Source organism: Sphaerodactylus townsendi, linkage group LG01 (genome assembly GCF_021028975.2).
Source record: "Sphaerodactylus townsendi isolate TG3544 linkage group LG01, MPM_Stown_v2.3, whole genome shotgun sequence".
NCBI lineage: Eukaryota > Metazoa > Chordata > Lepidosauria > Squamata > Sphaerodactylidae > Sphaerodactylus > Sphaerodactylus townsendi.
In genome coordinates this window covers 13400387-13417866 of record NC_059425.1, presented here as the reverse complement: position 1 = coordinate 13417866, position 17480 = coordinate 13400387, and the positions used below count along the sequence as shown (strand labels likewise).

At 66.7% G+C, this 17480-nt stretch overlaps 1 protein-coding gene across 2 annotated transcripts in view; it reads left to right on the top strand.

The window, feature by feature from the left end:
* CERS2 (ceramide synthase 2) overlaps window positions 1-17480 on the top strand; it is a 93249-nt gene that overhangs the window by 63272 nt on the left and 12497 nt on the right. For both annotated transcript variants that reach the window (XM_048511196.1, XM_048511187.1), the window contains exons 2-4: window positions 7520-7693; window positions 15986-16103; window positions 16229-16347. In XM_048511196.1, the coding sequence (XP_048367153.1) occupies window positions 7521-7693; window positions 15986-16103; window positions 16229-16347 (410 nt within the window). In that variant the 5' untranslated portion in view covers window position 7520. The remainder of the gene's footprint in view (window positions 1-7519; window positions 7694-15985; window positions 16104-16228; window positions 16348-17480) is intronic.

Sequence of the window (17480 nt, the reverse complement as noted above, 5' to 3'; positions counted from 1 at the left end):
CCCCCCCCCCCCCCCACCCCCCCCCCCCCCCACCCCCCCCCCCCCCCACCCCCCCCCCCCCCCACCCCCCCCCCCCCCCACCCCCCCCCCCCCCCACCCCCCCCCCCCCCCACCCCCCCCCCCCCCCACCCCCCCCCCCCCCCACCCCCCCCCCCCCCCACCCCCCCCCCCCCCCACCCCCCCCCCCCCCCACCCCCCCCCCCCCCCACCCCCCCCCCCCCCCACCCCCCCCCCCCCCCACCCCCCCCCCCCCCCACCCCCCCCCCCCCCCACCCCCCCCCCCCCCCACCCCCCCCCCCCCCCACCCCCCCCCCCCCCCACCCCCCCCCCCCCCCACCCCCCCCCCCCCCCACCCCCCCCCCCCCCCACCCCCCCCCCCCCCCACCCCCCCCCCCCCCCACCCCCCCCCCCCCCCACCCCCCCCCCCCCCCACCCCCCCCCCCCCCCACCCCCCCCCCCCCCCACCCCCCCCCCCCCCCACCCCCCCCCCCCCCCACCCCCCCCCCCCCCCACCCCCCCCCCCCCCCACCCCCCCCCCCCCCCACCCCCCCCCCCCCCCACCCCCCCCCCCCCCCACCCCCCCCCCCCCCCACCCCCCCCCCCCCCCACCCCCCCCCCCCCCCACCCCCCCCCCCCCCCACCCCCCCCCCCCCCCACCCCCCCCCCCCCCCACCCCCCCCCCCCCCCACCCCCCCCCCCCCCCACCCCCCCCCCCCCCCACCCCCCCCCCCCCCCACCCCCCCCCCCCCCCACCCCCCCCCCCCCCCACCCCCCCCCCCCCCCACCCCCCCCCCCCCCCACCCCCCCCCCCCCCCACCCCCCCCCCCCCCCACCCCCCCCCCCCCCCACCCCCCCCCCCCCCCACCCCCCCCCCCCCCCACCCCCCCCCCCCCCCACCCCCCCCCCCCCCCACCCCCCCCCCCCCCCACCCCCCCCCCCCCCCACCCCCCCCCCCCCCCACCCCCCCCCCCCCCCACCCCCCCCCCCCCCCACCCCCCCCCCCCCCCACCCCCCCCCCCCCCCACCCCCCCCCCCCCCCACCCCCCCCCCCCCCCACCCCCCCCCCCCCCCACCCCCCCCCCCCCCCACCCCCCCCCCCCCCCACCCCCCCCCCCCCCCACCCCCCCCCCCCCCCACCCCCCCCCCCCCCCACCCCCCCCCCCCCCCACCCCCCCCCCCCCCCACCCCCCCCCCCCCCCACCCCCCCCCCCCCCCACCCCCCCCCCCCCCCACCCCCCCCCCCCCCCACCCCCCCCCCCCCCCACCCCCCCCCCCCCCCACCCCCCCCCCCCCCCACCCCCCCCCCCCCCCACCCCCCCCCCCCCCCACCCCCCCCCCCCCCCACCCCCCCCCCCCCCCACCCCCCCCCCCCCCCACCCCCCCCCCCCCCCACCCCCCCCCCCCCCCACCCCCCCCCCCCCCCACCCCCCCCCCCCCCCACCCCCCCCCCCCCCCACCCCCCCCCCCCCCCACCCCCCCCCCCCCCCACCCCCCCCCCCCCCCACCCCCCCCCCCCCCCACCCCCCCCCCCCCCCACCCCCCCCCCCCCCCACCCCCCCCCCCCCCCACCCCCCCCCCCCCCCACCCCCCCCCCCCCCCACCCCCCCCCCCCCCCACCCCCCCCCCCCCCCACCCCCCCCCCCCCCCACCCCCCCCCCCCCCCACCCCCCCCCCCCCCCACCCCCCCCCCCCCCCACCCCCCCCCCCCCCCACCCCCCCCCCCCCCCACCCCCCCCCCCCCCCACCCCCCCCCCCCCCCACCCCCCCCCCCCCCCACCCCCCCCCCCCCCCACCCCCCCCCCCCCCCACCCCCCCCCCCCCCCACCCCCCCCCCCCCCCACCCCCCCCCCCCCCCACCCCCCCCCCCCCCCACCCCCCCCCCCCCCCACCCCCCCCCCCCCCCACCCCCCCCCCCCCCCACCCCCCCCCCCCCCCACCCCCCCCCCCCCCCACCCCCCCCCCCCCCCACCCCCCCCCCCCCCCACCCCCCCCCCCCCCCACCCCCCCCCCCCCCCACCCCCCCCCCCCCCCACCCCCCCCCCCCCCCACCCCCCCCCCCCCCCACCCCCCCCCCCCCCCACCCCCCCCCCCCCCCACCCCCCCCCCCCCCCACCCCCCCCCCCCCCCACCCCCCCCCCCCCCCACCCCCCCCCCCCCCCACCCCCCCCCCCCCCCACCCCCCCCCCCCCCCACCCCCCCCCCCCCCCACCCCCCCCCCCCCCCACCCCCCCCCCCCCCCACCCCCCCCCCCCCCCACCCCCCCCCCCCCCCACCCCCCCCCCCCCCCACCCCCCCCCCCCCCCACCCCCCCCCCCCCCCACCCCCCCCCCCCCCCACCCCCCCCCCCCCCCACCCCCCCCCCCCCCCACCCCCCCCCCCCCCCACCCCCCCCCCCCCCCACCCCCCCCCCCCCCCACCCCCCCCCCCCCCCACCCCCCCCCCCCCCCACCCCCCCCCCCCCCCACCCCCCCCCCCCCCCACCCCCCCCCCCCCCCACCCCCCCCCCCCCCCACCCCCCCCCCCCCCCACCCCCCCCCCCCCCCACCCCCCCCCCCCCCCACCCCCCCCCCCCCCCACCCCCCCCCCCCCCCACCCCCCCCCCCCCCCACCCCCCCCCCCCCCCACCCCCCCCCCCCCCCACCCCCCCCCCCCCCCACCCCCCCCCCCCCCCACCCCCCCCCCCCCCCACCCCCCCCCCCCCCCACCCCCCCCCCCCCCCACCCCCCCCCCCCCCCACCCCCCCCCCCCCCCACCCCCCCCCCCCCCCACCCCCCCCCCCCCCCACCCCCCCCCCCCCCCACCCCCCCCCCCCCCCACCCCCCCCCCCCCCCACCCCCCCCCCCCCCCACCCCCCCCCCCCCCCACCCCCCCCCCCCCCCACCCCCCCCCCCCCCCACCCCCCCCCCCCCCCACCCCCCCCCCCCCCCACCCCCCCCCCCCCCCACCCCCCCCCCCCCCCACCCCCCCCCCCCCCCACCCCCCCCCCCCCCCACCCCCCCCCCCCCCCACCCCCCCCCCCCCCCACCCCCCCCCCCCCCCACCCCCCCCCCCCCCCACCCCCCCCCCCCCCCACCCCCCCCCCCCCCCACCCCCCCCCCCCCCCACCCCCCCCCCCCCCCACCCCCCCCCCCCCCCACCCCCCCCCCCCCCCACCCCCCCCCCCCCCCACCCCCCCCCCCCCCCACCCCCCCCCCCCCCCACCCCCCCCCCCCCCCACCCCCCCCCCCCCCCACCCCCCCCCCCCCCCACCCCCCCCCCCCCCCACCCCCCCCCCCCCCCACCCCCCCCCCCCCCCACCCCCCCCCCCCCCCACCCCCCCCCCCCCCCACCCCCCCCCCCCCCCACCCCCCCCCCCCCCCACCCCCCCCCCCCCCCACCCCCCCCCCCCCCCACCCCCCCCCCCCCCCACCCCCCCCCCCCCCCACCCCCCCCCCCCCCCACCCCCCCCCCCCCCCACCCCCCCCCCCCCCCACCCCCCCCCCCCCCCACCCCCCCCCCCCCCCACCCCCCCCCCCCCCCACCCCCCCCCCCCCCCACCCCCCCCCCCCCCCACCCCCCCCCCCCCCCACCCCCCCCCCCCCCCACCCCCCCCCCCCCCCACCCCCCCCCCCCCCCACCCCCCCCCCCCCCCACCCCCCCCCCCCCCCACCCCCCCCCCCCCCCACCCCCCCCCCCCCCCACCCCCCCCCCCCCCCACCCCCCCCCCCCCCCACCCCCCCCCCCCCCCACCCCCCCCCCCCCCCACCCCCCCCCCCCCCCACCCCCCCCCCCCCCCACCCCCCCCCCCCCCCACCCCCCCCCCCCCCCACCCCCCCCCCCCCCCACCCCCCCCCCCCCCCACCCCCCCCCCCCCCCACCCCCCCCCCCCCCCACCCCCCCCCCCCCCCACCCCCCCCCCCCCCCACCCCCCCCCCCCCCCACCCCCCCCCCCCCCCACCCCCCCCCCCCCCCACCCCCCCCCCCCCCCACCCCCCCCCCCCCCCACCCCCCCCCCCCCCCACCCCCCCCCCCCCCCACCCCCCCCCCCCCCCACCCCCCCCCCCCCCCACCCCCCCCCCCCCCCACCCCCCCCCCCCCCCACCCCCCCCCCCCCCCACCCCCCCCCCCCCCCACCCCCCCCCCCCCCCACCCCCCCCCCCCCCCACCCCCCCCCCCCCCCACCCCCCCCCCCCCCCACCCCCCCCCCCCCCCACCCCCCCCCCCCCCCACCCCCCCCCCCCCCCACCCCCCCCCCCCCCCACCCCCCCCCCCCCCCACCCCCCCCCCCCCCCACCCCCCCCCCCCCCCACCCCCCCCCCCCCCCACCCCCCCCCCCCCCCACCCCCCCCCCCCCCCACCCCCCCCCCCCCCCACCCCCCCCCCCCCCCACCCCCCCCCCCCCCCACCCCCCCCCCCCCCCACCCCCCCCCCCCCCCACCCCCCCCCCCCCCCACCCCCCCCCCCCCCCACCCCCCCCCCCCCCCACCCCCCCCCCCCCCCACCCCCCCCCCCCCCCACCCCCCCCCCCCCCCACCCCCCCCCCCCCCCACCCCCCCCCCCCCCCACCCCCCCCCCCCCCCACCCCCCCCCCCCCCCACCCCCCCCCCCCCCCACCCCCCCCCCCCCCCACCCCCCCCCCCCCCCACCCCCCCCCCCCCCCACCCCCCCCCCCCCCCACCCCCCCCCCCCCCCACCCCCCCCCCCCCCCACCCCCCCCCCCCCCCACCCCCCCCCCCCCCCACCCCCCCCCCCCCCCACCCCCCCCCCCCCCCACCCCCCCCCCCCCCCACCCCCCCCCCCCCCCACCCCCCCCCCCCCCCACCCCCCCCCCCCCCCACCCCCCCCCCCCCCCACCCCCCCCCCCCCCCACCCCCCCCCCCCCCCACCCCCCCCCCCCCCCACCCCCCCCCCCCCCCACCCCCCCCCCCCCCCACCCCCCCCCCCCCCCACCCCCCCCCCCCCCCACCCCCCCCCCCCCCCACCCCCCCCCCCCCCCACCCCCCCCCCCCCCCACCCCCCCCCCCCCCCACCCCCCCCCCCCCCCACCCCCCCCCCCCCCCACCCCCCCCCCCCCCCACCCCCCCCCCCCCCCACCCCCCCCCCCCCCCACCCCCCCCCCCCCCCACCCCCCCCCCCCCCCACCCCCCCCCCCCCCCACCCCCCCCCCCCCCCACCCCCCCCCCCCCCCACCCCCCCCCCCCCCCACCCCCCCCCCCCCCCACCCCCCCCCCCCCCCACCCCCCCCCCCCCCCACCCCCCCCCCCCCCCACCCCCCCCCCCCCCCACCCCCCCCCCCCCCCACCCCCCCCCCCCCCCACCCCCCCCCCCCCCCACCCCCCCCCCCCCCCACCCCCCCCCCCCCCCACCCCCCCCCCCCCCCACCCCCCCCCCCCCCCACCCCCCCCCCCCCCCACCCCCCCCCCCCCCCACCCCCCCCCCCCCCCACCCCCCCCCCCCCCCACCCCCCCCCCCCCCCACCCCCCCCCCCCCCCACCCCCCCCCCCCCCCACCCCCCCCCCCCCCCACCCCCCCCCCCCCCCACCCCCCCCCCCCCCCACCCCCCCCCCCCCCCACCCCCCCCCCCCCCCACCCCCCCCCCCCCCCACCCCCCCCCCCCCCCACCCCCCCCCCCCCCCACCCCCCCCCCCCCCCACCCCCCCCCCCCCCCACCCCCCCCCCCCCCCACCCCCCCCCCCCCCCACCCCCCCCCCCCCCCACCCCCCCCCCCCCCCACCCCCCCCCCCCCCCACCCCCCCCCCCCCCCACCCCCCCCCCCCCCCACCCCCCCCCCCCCCCACCCCCCCCCCCCCCCACCCCCCCCCCCCCCCACCCCCCCCCCCCCCCACCCCCCCCCCCCCCCACCCCCCCCCCCCCCCACCCCCCCCCCCCCCCACCCCCCCCCCCCCCCACCCCCCCCCCCCCCCACCCCCCCCCCCCCCCACCCCCCCCCCCCCCCACCCCCCCCCCCCCCCACCCCCCCCCCCCCCCACCCCCCCCCCCCCCCACCCCCCCCCCCCCCCACCCCCCCCCCCCCCCACCCCCCCCCCCCCCCACCCCCCCCCCCCCCCACCCCCCCCCCCCCCCACCCCCCCCCCCCCCCACCCCCCCCCCCCCCCACCCCCCCCCCCCCCCACCCCCCCCCCCCCCCACCCCCCCCCCCCCCCACCCCCCCCCCCCCCCACCCCCCCCCCCCCCCACCCCCCCCCCCCCCCACCCCCCCCCCCCCCCACCCCCCCCCCCCCCCACCCCCCCCCCCCCCCACCCCCCCCCCCCCCCACCCCCCCCCCCCCCCACCCCCCCCCCCCCCCACCCCCCCCCCCCCCCACCCCCCCCCCCCCCCACCCCCCCCCCCCCCCACCCCCCCCCCCCCCCACCCCCCCCCCCCCCCACCCCCCCCCCCCCCCACCCCCCCCCCCCCCCACCCCCCCCCCCCCCCACCCCCCCCCCCCCCCACCCCCCCCCCCCCCCACCCCCCCCCCCCCCCACCCCCCCCCCCCCCCACCCCCCCCCCCCCCCACCCCCCCCCCCCCCCACCCCCCCCCCCCCCCACCCCCCCCCCCCCCCACCCCCCCCCCCCCCCACCCCCCCCCCCCCCCACCCCCCCCCCCCCCCACCCCCCCCCCCCCCCACCCCCCCCCCCCCCCACCCCCCCCCCCCCCCACCCCCCCCCCCCCCCACCCCCCCCCCCCCCCACCCCCCCCCCCCCCCACCCCCCCCCCCCCCCACCCCCCCCCCCCCCCACCCCCCCCCCCCCCCACCCCCCCCCCCCCCCACCCCCCCCCCCCCCCACCCCCCCCCCCCCCCACCCCCCCCCCCCCCCACCCCCCCCCCCCCCCACCCCCCCCCCCCCATGGCAGGGGCTGATGGGAATTGTAGTCCATAACATCTGGAGTGCCAAAGGTTCACCACCACTGATCTAGACTAAGGATTGTTAGAAATTACATTAGGACGAAAATGTGAGGCTAGTAAGAAGTGAACCAGATGTGTACCATTTTTTGTTTGTTTTGTTGTTTACGGTTGTGTAAATTGTGTATAATGGTTTTATGGGCGATAGATAGGTTGCTTGGTGTTTTGGAATGGATTTGGACTGTATTGTAATATACTGGTGGAAATTCAATAAAGACTTATTACAAAAAAAAAAAAAAAACAGCCAGAAAGCTTTTTTCAAAAGATGAAGGTAAAAGCGGTCTCGGAAGAAGTGAAAATTAAAAGCACCAAGATGCGTGCAAAAATCAGGAAGTGAGCCAAAGCAGTGCGGGGCCAAAAATGGCCCACACACAAAAAAATGAAAACGCCTGTTGTTCCCAAATGCCTGTCTCCACCTCCTCGGCTCCGAATTTTTACCCTACATGAATGTTCGTGTGCCGCTGTTTGGTTGACTTTGAGGTTCTTTGAGAATGGAGGAGTCTTAGCAATTATTTTTCTCCATGGGCGCACCACAGCAAAGGCAGTTTACTGGGAAGAAAGCGTGCCTCGTTTTTGTGCTTCCTCTTTCAGTCAAAACCGGCTCCTTCCTAACCGTCATCTCTGTTTTTTGCAGGATGTTCCAGACTTTATACAACTACTTCTGGTGGGACCGGCTCTGGTTGCCAGCAAACTTAACCTGGGCGCAACTCCAAGACCGAGATGGGGAGATTCACGCCAAGCCCTCTGATCTCTATATCACCTTCCCGTTGGCCATCCTCTTACTCATCCTCAGACATCTCTTCGAAAGGTGAGTCCTTGGTCCTGGGAGATCTCATGGGGTGGGGGAGAAGGCAACGGCTAAAAACACGAGATAGTGGTCCATCCATTCCTGCATCCCCCTTTTCCATAGGGTTGTGGTGGCATCGTTACTTACAAGGGCACCCCCTGCTGGACAAATTTTTTTTTTTGCTGATTTCGAAATGGTGATTTTCAAATGCAAATTCCTGAGTGCAAGAAACTTGAGAGTGGATCTGGAAAGCCTGGGTTCAAATGCTGAGTGATTTTGGGCCAGTCAAATCTTCTCAACCTAACCTACCTTGCAGGATTGTTGTTGGGATAATAAATGGAAGGGCCATGATTCCCACAGGGGAGATGGGGGAGGGGGTTTATAAATGAAATAAACGTAGGTATTGTTACACAGATGTACAAAAGAGGAGTTGCAACCCCCTCCCCTGTTGGTGATTTAAATTTGGGGGCGTCAAGGTAGATAGGTACTTTTAACAATCAATGACCAAAAATAACCAATAATAGCAGCAACTGGTCTAAAAAAAAGAATAAAATACCAATAATCATACCCCATTATAAAATTAATTAAAATAAATCAATAAAATTGATCAGAATCTTAAAATCGACTCTAAAGAGGATGTTGAGATGTTAAGCCGCTTTGAGTCTCCTTACAAGAGAGAAACACGAGGTATAAATCCAAAATTCTTCTTCTAAAAAAACCCCTTTTACCCTCATGTGCCGAGTGTTACATGTTGTTCTGCCAAATGTAACTTGGTCATCCTGTTCTTTGGGTCCAGCTAAGAATTTGAAAGTGAGAGCCTGCGGAGGAAGTGAAAATAAGCTGGGAATCCTAAGGACATAAGAACATAAGAACAAGCCTGCTGGATCAGACCAGAGTCCATCTAGTCCAGCACTCTGCTACTCGCAGTGGCCCACCAGGTGCCTTTGGGAGCTCACGTGCAGGATTTGAAAGCAATGGCCTTCTGCTGCTGCTGCTCCTGAGCACCTGGTCTGCTAAGGCATTTGCAATCTCAGATCAAGGAGGATCAAGATTGGTCGCCATAGATTGACTTCTCCTCCATAAATCTGTCCAAGCCCTTTTTAAAGCTATCCAGGTTAGTGGCCATCACCACCTCCTGTGGCAGCATATTCCAAACACCAATCACACGTTACGTGAAGAAGCGTTTCCTTTTATTAGTCCTAATTCTTCCCCACAGCATTTTCAATGAATGCCCCCTGGTTCTAGTATTGTGAGAAAGAGAGAAAAAATTCTCTCTGTCCACATTTTCTACCCCATGCATAATTTTATAGACTTCAATCATATCCCCCCTCAGACGTCTCCTCTCCAAACTAAAGAGTCCCAGGAAGGAAGGCAAAGAGACAACCTGACTCAGAACATAAGGGTTTCATATACAGGTTCTCACAGAGGGTGGCTGAAAATTTTATACCGGGTCTCCGAAATCATAATACTATATTCTTACCTACTACACCACACTGGCTCTCGCGAAAGGTCATAAGATCCATTTGAACATGGGGGCTGCCGAGAAATTTGAGACTGAACTGGAGGTTTCTGGCTACAACCGCTGCCTCTAGCACTTTAAACATTCTGGGATGATTAGCTTCGCCACCTCCTAGTTGGGAAATCCTTGGGAGATTTTTTTAGTGAAACTCGGAGAGGGCAGGGTTTAATGAGGGGAGAGACCTTAGCAAGGTGTAATGCCATCGAGGCTACACTCTGTTCTCCCTCCCAATTGATCTGCAATGTGGAGATCCAGTGTGGTTCCTCGGGATGTGCAGATACTACTTGGAAGCTGGTAACCCTATAATTGACCCAAATGGAATCCATGCCTCAATGACGCGGCTGGCCTCCACTCGGGCCAGGGCCTTTACAGCTCTGGCCCCTGCCTGGTGGAACGCTCTCCCTCCAGCTGTCCGGGCCCTGCAGGATCTTGGAGAGTTCCACAGGGCCTGTAAGACTGAGTTGTTCCACAGGGCTTTTGGGGAGGCCAGCCACTGAGGGTGCCCCCTCCCCCCTGGTCCATATGGATCCCTAACACCATCGGGACCCACTGTCTTTTCTTGGGAGGGTTTAAGCAAGGGTTTCGTGGGACGCTGTGTTAGGAAATAATTGTTGTTTTTAACTGTATTTATGATAGCAATATTGTGATGGTTTTATATATGACGTTTTTATGTTGTGCACTGCCCTGAGCCCTTCGGGGATAGGGCGGTATATCAAATTAACAACAACAACAACAACGATGCCCTGCGAACAGTGACTTAGGGAGCTGGGGATGCTGAGTCTGGAAAAGTGGAGGTTAAGGGAGGACATGATAGCCATGTTTAAATATTTGAAGGGCTGTCTCATTGAAGACAGAGCAAGCTTGTTTTCTTCTGCCTCAGAGACTAGGACCTGGAATAATGGGGTCAAGGTGCAGGAAAAGAGATTCCACCTAAACATTAGGAAGAACTTTCTGACGGTCAGGGCTGTTCGACAGTGGAATGCACTGCCTTGGAGATTGGTGGAGTCTCCTTCTTTGGAGGTTTTTAAACAGAGGCTGGATGATCATATGTCAGGAGTGCTTTGCAGGAGAGAAAGGGGGGATATAAATCCAAACAACTCCTCCTCCTCCTCCTCCTCCTCCTCCTCCTCCATCCCTTCCTCCTCCTCCTCCTCCTCCTCCTCCTCCTTCTTCTTCTTCTTCTTCTTCTTGATTGTGTGTTCCCGCAGGGCAGGAGGTTGGACTTGATAGCCCTGGTGGTCTCTTCTAACTCTATGATTCTATAACAGTGATGGCGAACCTTTTCGAGACCGAGTGCCCAGATTGCAACCCAGAACCCACTTATTTATCGCAAAGTGCCAACACGGCAATTTAACCTGAATAACCCCCTCGAGCAGGGGCCAGCCTGCTGTAGCCTCCAGCAAGTCCCACATGCGCCGCTCTGCGCCTCTCTAGCATCTCTGCCCCCTCTCCTCCCAGGCAGCAGCCACCTGGAGCATAGGCACCAGGCCCGCCAGCTGTAACGTAAAAGGGACACCACCCTGACTGGGGAACACAGACACTGACAGAAAGAAACACTGGAACAGATTTTAAATGAACAAAACTGAAAATGTTTATTTATGGCTTGACAGAGAGGCTTCTCAGGTGATTTGAGAGGTTTCAAAAGCTTGTCGGTTACAGAAAGAAAAACTTATTTCTTGAGATGTTACCTCACAGACACTAGATGGTCTCTGTTCCACACACCCCTTTCTCGTTCATATACCCCAAGTCTAAGTCTGGTAGGACTGGCACACACTAGCCACCTACCCTATCAGTCCCCTACTCGGGCCTAAAAATGCCCCCTTTAGGACTGGACTTCTGGTGACTGGGTTTTAGAACAGAGGGACGGACAGACTATGTCTGGGCAGGCTAGCTGCCATGCACCTGAGCGGCGGTTCACACTCCACCAAGACTCAGGGCCTTCCACACACTCCCTCAAGCTTCCTCCGCTTGCGTCAGAATCCTTCTCTTGTCTGAGCTGACAGACTGCCCATCTCTGCTCCTGCTCTCTGACAGACTCCGATCAGCCCTGCCTTCACTCTCCGTGCTGTAAGCATACTAGCTCCCCCTAGCTTTTGCCAAACGTTATTGGACCTTTTCCACCTCAAACAGGTGGGTTCTCTACTTGTGGAGCCTTTTTCTCTTTTTCTGGCTGTTGCTAAGGCCTTCTCCCTTTGGCCTGCTGTACGCCAGCCCTTCAGGGTGGGGCAAGTTCGTTACACCAGCCAAGTCCATCCTGCTCGCTGAGGTGCACACACATCAAGTCTAGCGTCCCAGGTCAGCCTAGATGTGTGTGGGGGGGGATTTCTCCCCCACATGATGAACTCTGTGCGCGCGTGCCCACAGAGAGGCCTCTGAGTGCCACCTCTGGTACCCGTGCCATAGGTTCGCCACCACTGTTCTATAACTACATTATGTTTCCCCACCCCCCACCCCCACATGTGAATGTTTTTGTGTGCATGACAATTTGCATGACACATGCATGGTTTCAAATGGTGCCCGTACTGTGCAGTGTGGATGCATGAATTCTGCCTGCAGCTCCGGATTCCAGCCAGGCCGGCTTGTGCTAGGAGCCCCCTGAGCCCAGCCGTGGGACTCGGGTGAAGGCAGGAATGTTGCGCCCTTGACAGTAAATCCCTTGCCAAGAACCAGGAAAACAATCAAACAAGGAGAGAGGGTAAGGAGGCTGGCATCAGCAAAGGCCCAGCGCTGTTCCCGGACACAATTGCCCCTTTGTCCTGCTGGCCTCTTGGGACTGGGGGGCAGGCATTATCTCAGCACTGTCCAGCAACGGGCCCGGGACGCCGAGGCCGAAGTATTAAAGAGCAATTATTTAACACGTTTTGACAATCTCTCCAAGGAGAGGACGGAGACAAGCTGGGCTTTGTTATGGAGGCGAAGCCCTGAGCGCAGCTCTGCATAGCAGCTATGGGAGGGATAGGTGGGCGAGACGTAGGACCTGGCATGGACAGCCAAGGGACAGGAATATCTGGGGATTTTTAAATTTATTTTATTTATTGTTGATTTTATATACTGCCCCTCCCCCGAAGGGCTCTGGGCAGTGTACAACATAACATACAACAACAAAACCAGTGGAGCACATAAACAAATTACACCCCATTACTCCATATGCCCCATATGCCCCTACTCGCCCTCTGTGTTCGGCAGAGGCAAATTTACTGTTGGTCCCCGGCCCCTCTGTGATGCGGCTGGCCTCCACGCGGGCCAGGACCTTTACGGCCCTGGCCCCAGCCTGGTGGAACACTCTTCCACCAGCTGCCCGGGCCCTGTGGGATCTTGGTGAGTTCCGCAGGGCCTGCAAGACGGAGTTGTTCCGCCGGGCCTTTGGAGCAACCAGCCGCTGAGTATGGCGCCCCTGTTTGATTACATCAAGATTACATCCTCCTATGGAGGAGTCCGGTCACTCCCTAGGGGCGGGTTTTAAAGGAAAGGATTTACCGGGTGCCTTTTATTATGATATCACCGCTGTTTTAATGTAATTTAGTATATTTTAATGTTGGAGCTTAATGGGTCATTGTTGTTTTAATTGTATGGTTTGCCTTCTTATTTGCTTGTATTAAATTGTTGTGCACCGCCCGGAGCCCCTTGGGGATGGGGCGGTATAGAAATCGAAATAATATGAATGAATGAATGAATGAATGAATGAATGAATGAATGAATGAATGATATGGGCCCCAAGGTCTTAATGCTAAAATCTCTTTAAAATGCAGCAATCGAGACAAATTTGATGGCGTTGCGCAATTTAAAACCCACGTGAAAACCCTCCCCAAAAAGAGAGGGGGAACGGTGGTCCTGGTGATGTTAGCAGGACCCCAGATGTAGAGGGGAACAGAAGGGGGGCGCAGTTAGTGGCTGGCCCCATCAAAGGTCCCGGTGGAACAACTCAGTCTTGCAGGCCCTGCGGAACTCACCAAGATCCTGCAGGGCCCAGACAGATGGTGGAAGAGTGTTCCACCAGGCAGGGGCCAGGGCCGTGAAGGCCCTGGCCCGAGTGGAGGCCAGCCGCATCATCGAGGGGCCGGGGACTACCAGCAAATTGGCCTCTGCCAAATGCAGAGGTCAAGTAGGGACATATGGGGTAAGGCGGTCCCGGAGGTACGAAGGTCCCAGGCTGCGTAAGGCCTTAAAGGTCAACACCCTGGTGCCGGCACAGGATTTGGGAGGCGCAAGCTGCAGTCCAGAGTAGCCGGTTCTAACTTGGGACATTTGGGTGCAACTTGTGGGGACGACAGAGTTTGGCAGTTCAGGAGGGATGGAGAGAGTCTCCAGAGCCAATGTGATGTGGAGGTTAGAGTATCGCCTTCATATCTGGGAGACCCGGATTCGAATCCCCTCTCTGCCAAGGAAAGTCACTGGGGGACCTTGGGCCAGCAGGCTATCTTATTCTAATCTACCTCATAGGGTTGTTGTGAGGATAAAATGGAGGAGAGGAGAATGATGGAACTCGCTTCCGTAATTCCAGTGGGGGGAAACGCAGGGTTGTCTCTCGGTTTATTAAATACCGTCATAGACCAGCACAATAAAATTCGGAACAAAGTCGCTGAGGCCTCTTCCACACGTGCAGAATAATACACTTTCAGTTAACTTTCAATGCACTTGATTTTACTGTGCGGAATAGCAAAATCCACTTGCAAACAATTGTGAAAGTGGATTGAAAGTGCATTATTCTGCACGTGCGGAACGGGCCTGAGCAGCAACAATTCAAGAAGAACCCCTTTAGTTAGTACGTTTACCAACCAAAGCCTTCTGCATGTTATAAACACTGTAACAAAACTTTGCTACTGTGTGCGAAACTGTGTCATCCCTATCAGCCAGCAAATAGTTTATCACAAAGTCATGAAGAGGTCAAAGGTGGCCAAAAGGTCTGTACCAGGGGTCTGCAACCTGCGGCTCTCCGGATGTTCATGGACCACAAATCCCATCAGTCCCTGCCGGCATGGCCACCTGAAGATGGGGCCACAGAGGAGACAGGGTTGTTGCCGGAGATGCCTATCAGAGATGCTTTGGCAGGACAATTTAAAAGCCTGCCCCTGGGATGCCAGGGGGAGAAGAAAGAAACTGCTGCTCCTACACCAGCCTGGTGTATTAGTTAAGAGCAGGTGCAGTCCAATCTGGAGAACCGGGTTTGATTCCCCGCTCTGCCACTTGAGCTGTGGAGGCTTCTCTGGGGAACCAGATTAGCTTGTGCACTGCAACACATGCCAGCTGGATGACCTTGGACTAGTCACAGTTCTTCGGCGCTCTCTCAGCCCCACCCACCTCCCAGGGTGTTTGTTGTGTGTGTGCAGGGGAGGAGATTGTAAGGCCCTTTGAGTCTTTTTACAGGAGAAAAAGGGGGGATATGAATCCAACTCTTCTTCGTCGTCGTTTTTTTCTTCTTCCTCCTGCTCCTTGGCAAAGCTGGAATGTTGGAGTGGGTCAAATTCAGTGTTTGGCCGGACCCCGTTTTCTGTAGATATGCCTTGTTCATGTTTCTTGCCCCGCGAGGATCAGTTTTCTACATCCCATTGTATTTTTTCACACAACGGGCTTTATTGCTGATAAATAAACAAGGGGGGTTGGTTCCTCGGCTCTTCCTCGGGATAGCGCTTTGCTGCACACATTCCTCTGCCCACTGCAATGGTCAGCCGTGAACAGAGTCTGCCTGCCCATTAGGTAGTGCTGGAATTACAAGTCTCCTCCAGATGACAGATACTGGTTTCTCTGGGTGAAATGGCCATCTGGGGGTGGGGGTGGGGGTGGGGGCATCACATCCCGCCCTCCAAGCTGCCTCCCCAAACTCTGCCCTCCCCAGGTTATAACACAGATTTCTCAAGCTGGAATCGGCAACCCTAAATTTATAATTATTTGTAGCCTGGCTGCGTGGCGGTTCTATCCGGATCAGACTATTTCAGTCAGGGGGCCACAGATCTGGCTCCACGAACGGTGGTGTTTCACTCACTTACTCACTCACACATATACACACACACACACACCTGCCATGCACAGTAACTGCTGAGTCAGCAGGCCCCTACCTGGTGGAACGAGCTCCCAACTGAGATCAAGGGGTGGGGGACATTTGTGAGTTCCACAGGGCCTGGAAAACCGAGCACTTCCGCAGGGCCTGGAAGACCAAGTTCTGCAGGGCCTGGAAGACCAAGCACTTCCTGGAAGACCGAGCACTTCCGCAGGGCCTGGAAGACCGAGTTCTGCAGGGCCTGGAAGACCGAGCACTTCCTGGAAGACCGAGCACTTCCGCAGGGCCTGGAAGACCAAGTTCTGCAGGGCCTGGAAGACCATCCTGCTACTTCCCTCGGAGGAGCCGGAAGGAGCACTTCCACTTGGGGGCCTGGAAGACCAAGTTCTGCAGGGCCTGGAAGACCGAGCACTTCCTGGAAGACCGAGCACTTCCGCAGGGCCTGGAAGACCGAGTTCCGCAGGGCCTGGAAGACCGAGCACTTCCTGGAAGACCGAGCACTTATATCAGAACATTGTGACCTCCCTTGAATGCCTTATTATTATGGGGTTTTATCACCATCTTTTATTGTTTTAGAGTTTTTGCTGTTTAAAGTTTTCATAGATGTGTTGTCTTGTTGTTTTAATTGTTTTGTATGAGGTTTGCTGCCCTGAGCCCTATCGGGAAGGCCGGGGTATAAATAAAATAAATGAAATACCTGCTGTTCATGGAATGGAGGATCAATCCTGTGATAATTTCGTGGCTGTAACATTTCTTGACTCTGTTTTGGGTTAACTGTGTTCCCTCCTTGCCCTTCCAGGTATGTGGCCACCCCAATCGCTGGTCTCCTGAACATCAAGGACAAAGTACGATTAAAAGCCGCCCCGAATCCCGTGTTAGAAATCTTTTACTCCTCTTCTTCCAAACATCCCAAACAGGTAACGTGACTAAGCGCGTTGGAGGGTTGGATCTGCCCTTGGGGCCTGTGCGGCATTGTTTGTCTCTGAGAGAGGCCGCTGTTTCCCCTGACTTCCATTCACCAACCTCTCCCAACTCTCGCCAGGCCGAAGTCGAGACCCTTTCCAAGAAATGTGGCTGCACCGCACGGCAGGTGGAGCGGTGGTTTCGCCGGCGGCGCAACCAGGACCGTCCCAGTCTGCTCAAGAAGTTCCGAGAGGCCAGGTAAATGAGAGCCCGGCGGCGTTAGGGGGCTGGAGCAGAGATCTGGATCCAAATCCCAATACGGTCATGGAGCTCAGTGGGCAGCGTTTGGCCCAGATGTTGTAGTTGGCCATGCCCACCACGTAGGGTTGTTGTGAGGAGGAAGGGGGGCCCATGAAAGCCACCTGGTGCTTGGAAGGAAGGGCAGAACATTGTGGGGTTTGATAGAGAAAAGCACTTGGTTTCCACCCAATTGCTGTTCCTTCGACTGTTGTCATAAGCAGAGGTGCACAATCAAGTAAAATAAGCCAGGTAGGTGGCTCTGAATACCCTACATCACAGCCGCCCCCAAATACTTGGTTAGCTGTGCAGAAACTCTGTTTTCTGCCTCTCTTAACAACCAAGGAATGTCCTCATCTAGGGATTCTGGGACAACTCCAAGTAGCTTTAATCTTAAATCTGAACGCGCAGGACAATTTAAAATTACACGGTTGATAGAATCTATTCGATCTGAACCGCAAATACTCGATCGGCCAGAGAATGGTGTCTCTTGGTACCTTCCTGTTAAAACCAACGGTGCTCACACGAATGCCCGTCTATACCTGGTTACACTCAGCGGGAAAAAAGTATCTTGGGATTTTAATTGGAGGGGAAACGCCAGCTGTAAAAATAGAACACCCTCCAGGGATTGCACTTCTGCAGTCTGAATCCTTCGGATGACGTTCTATCAAATGGCTCAGTTTGGGTTTTTCCCAGCGCAGCCTCCTTTTCATTTTGTTGCATTCAAATAGAACTATTTGCTCTCTGCCATCTGGATTCGTCACGGTCACTTCTAACTAGGCCCAGAAGACCTTTTTCCCGATTAGATTTGAACATTTTTGGTGGTTAAATTAAATACTCTCCGTCACGCTTTATCCCCCAAAAGACATTTCTGCGTGCAAAACTACATCGGTAGCACATTTTGGGGGTCCCAGAATACAGCGTAAAAAGCTCAACGAAGGGCAGTCAAAGAATTGATCCTAATAGCTGTTGTGAACAATAAGTGTCTAGAATAGGGTGTTAAACATACAACCTCTTCCTCACTACCAATCTGGTTTGGTGAGCCCTTGTCCAGCCAGGTCGGGGTGGGGGTGTGACTCAGCTGGTTCATGGCA